A 2,500-nucleotide genomic window follows, 5' to 3' on the forward strand; every position below is an offset into this window, starting at 1 on the left:
TCCTCCTCTTTCTCCTCCTCCTCCATCTCCTCTTCCTCCTCCTCCTCCTCCTCTTTCTCCTCCTCCTCCTCCTCCTCCTCCTCCTCCTCCTCCTCCTCTTTCTCCTCCTCCTCCATCTCCTCTTCCTCCTCTTCCTCCTCTTCCTCCCTCTTCCCTCCTTCCTTCACCACATCCCCCTACCCCCATCCTTCTCTCCTCATCACCAGCATCTCCATGAACTGAATTGATAGTTTTCTGTGCACTCTCTGTCGCGGTATGCATACAGCCCCAGCCACCTCTCACACTGTGTACAGAACTTGATTGAGGATAGAAGGGCCGACCTTTAATATATATTGTAGTTGGATTTGGATTTAGTTTTATATAGTTATCCCTTACAATTATGTAAGGGATAATCTCTTCTGGGGGGTTATTTGACAAGTAAGAAACTTTTTGGCAAATGTAATCCTGTCCCTGTTTCCCTCTTTTTTATATAGCTTCTAAGTATATAAAGATATAAGAAGGATATAAGCTCTTTAATGCGGAGTTCTAAGCTTTATAGGTCGAGTGAAAATAGACTGCTGTTGGGCGGTGGGTGAAGTTTAGGAAGGGTGCGTGTTAATTAACGCTTTGCATGCAGGTTCATTGTTAAGGACGGTTGTGTTTGCTGTATCGTCATGTCGACGGCTCTCATAGTCTCTGTGGTGATAGTGACTATAATGCTTTTATCTTCTTGTGCTTCCTTTGCAAAATTTGTAATATTAATTTTTCCTGATATTTTGGAGGGTTGTTTTCTTTATTATCTTGCGTTCTTTTCGGTTTGGTACAATATACGTGGTCTGGAAATTGTATATTTGATGCAGAGAATTATCATTTTTTTTTTATTATAGAATGTGGCTGAAGGAGAGAAATATCTAGGAAAAGTAAATGATAAGGACGAAAAGTCGAAATCAGACATTAGAAAATAAAAGACAAAAGATGGTTTTAGAGAGACACATATTTTTATCAAATTAAAATGAGATTAGAATCAGAAAAACAAGGAAAATTAATTAAAAGTTCATTAGATGTGATAGGCAGTTTGATTTGCAACAAGAAGTAATATTTTCAAAATCGACAATAAAATACTTATGACATACTTAGAGAACTGTCAGCTTAATTGGCCCAAATACGATTATTATAATATTAATCAACTCTTAAATTCATCTTAACACCCTTATTTTTTCACAAACTTCAACTAGAAGCAATAAATTGAAAACAAAATCAAAACATTTCAAAATCAATTCTTTTAGATCTAATGGCAGATTCTAAGAGGACTATCAGTTTAATTGGCCCTTAACCTGAAAAAGGAAAATAATACCATCTCTTGCATTCACCGTGACATCTTTTTTCTTTCTCCCACAGACATCGACTTCAGTGAGCTCTCGGGCAACCTCTCCGAACATGTGGTTGTCGACGTGAGGAACCGGAATGAGGTCGAGGACAGCGGCCAGATCCCCGGCTCCCACTGCATCCCATGTGTGTACTGATACTGTTTCATGTTAAGGATTGAAAGAGTTACGGTTATGTCAAGTCCATTGGTTGATTTCCAGTGATTCGTGTGTAGTCCTATATATAAGTCGGATGGAATGTTGGGGAATATAATGCTAAGATAAAATATTTTTGAAGTCGTGATGTTATGCTCCTAACGCTAAGAATAATGTTATTAATGCATTGCCTAGTCATAGTGTCCAATAGAAAGTGCCAATAACACCCACAATTATAACGTTCCAGTGCCAGTAACACCCAAAATTATAACGTTCCAGTGCCAGTAACACCCAAAATTATAACGTTCCAGTGCCAGAGTTGGAAACCGCCATGGATCTGAGCGACGAGGATTTCGAGAGCAAGTACGGGTTCAGCAAGCCCTCGACCTCCACGTCCATCGTGACCCACTGCTTGAAGGGAGGGCGCGCCAGGAGGGCCGGGGATATCTTCAAGTCGAAAGGCTACCAGGCCAGGTAGGTTGGATTCCAGTCAGGAGACCTTTCTTGGGTTTTCAGTGCGCAGATGGCCAACACAGGTGGGTTTGTTTACATTTGCTCTAAAGATCATTGAGCTAGTTGAGATGGACTCCATTCGGTTAAAAGGTGAGAAATAATACGTTCTTCGGTTTTCTTTCTCCTGTACTTGAATTGTTAATATCGTTTTGTCAGATACGCGCTTCCTTACACGAAATAGATAATATAAGTAAACATTATTTACCTCATTTATATTGTCATTGCTACTATTTTATATCGATGTTATTACCCTTTTTATCTGATTTTGCAGGGTGTACGAAGGCTCATTCACTGACTGGAAGGCCAAGGGAGGTGACGTTGTTCCCGGAAAGCCTTGAGAAAACCGGAGAAAATGCCGTTCTCATAACACGAATTAAAGTAACTCAACATTTTAGAATAGCACGTTTGATACATTGGAATTTTTATTACACGGCATTACTTTTGTAATTTTATTGATTTTGTTTGTAATAAATTAATAGGAATGCAGG

General features: G+C 39.5%; 1 protein-coding gene across 2 annotated transcripts in view; it reads left to right on the forward strand.

The window, feature by feature from the left end:
• Window positions 1-2,500, forward strand: part of LOC125041836 (rhodanese domain-containing protein CG4456-like) — a 6,618-nt gene that overhangs the window by 4,058 nt on the left and 60 nt on the right. For both annotated transcript variants that reach the window (XM_047637175.1, XM_047637174.1), the window contains exons 2-4: window positions 1,378-1,491; window positions 1,811-1,973; window positions 2,284-2,500. The exon at window positions 2,284-2,500 is cut by the window's right edge and continues 60 nt beyond it. In XM_047637175.1, coding sequence (XP_047493131.1) covers window positions 1,378-1,491; window positions 1,811-1,973; window positions 2,284-2,350 — 344 coding nt within the window. In that variant the 3' untranslated portion in view covers window positions 2,351-2,500. The remainder of the gene's footprint in view (window positions 1-1,377; window positions 1,492-1,810; window positions 1,974-2,283) is intronic.

The sequence above is a fragment of the Penaeus chinensis genome, chromosome 31 (genome assembly GCF_019202785.1).
Source record: "Penaeus chinensis breed Huanghai No. 1 chromosome 31, ASM1920278v2, whole genome shotgun sequence".
NCBI lineage: Eukaryota > Metazoa > Arthropoda > Malacostraca > Decapoda > Penaeidae > Penaeus > Penaeus chinensis.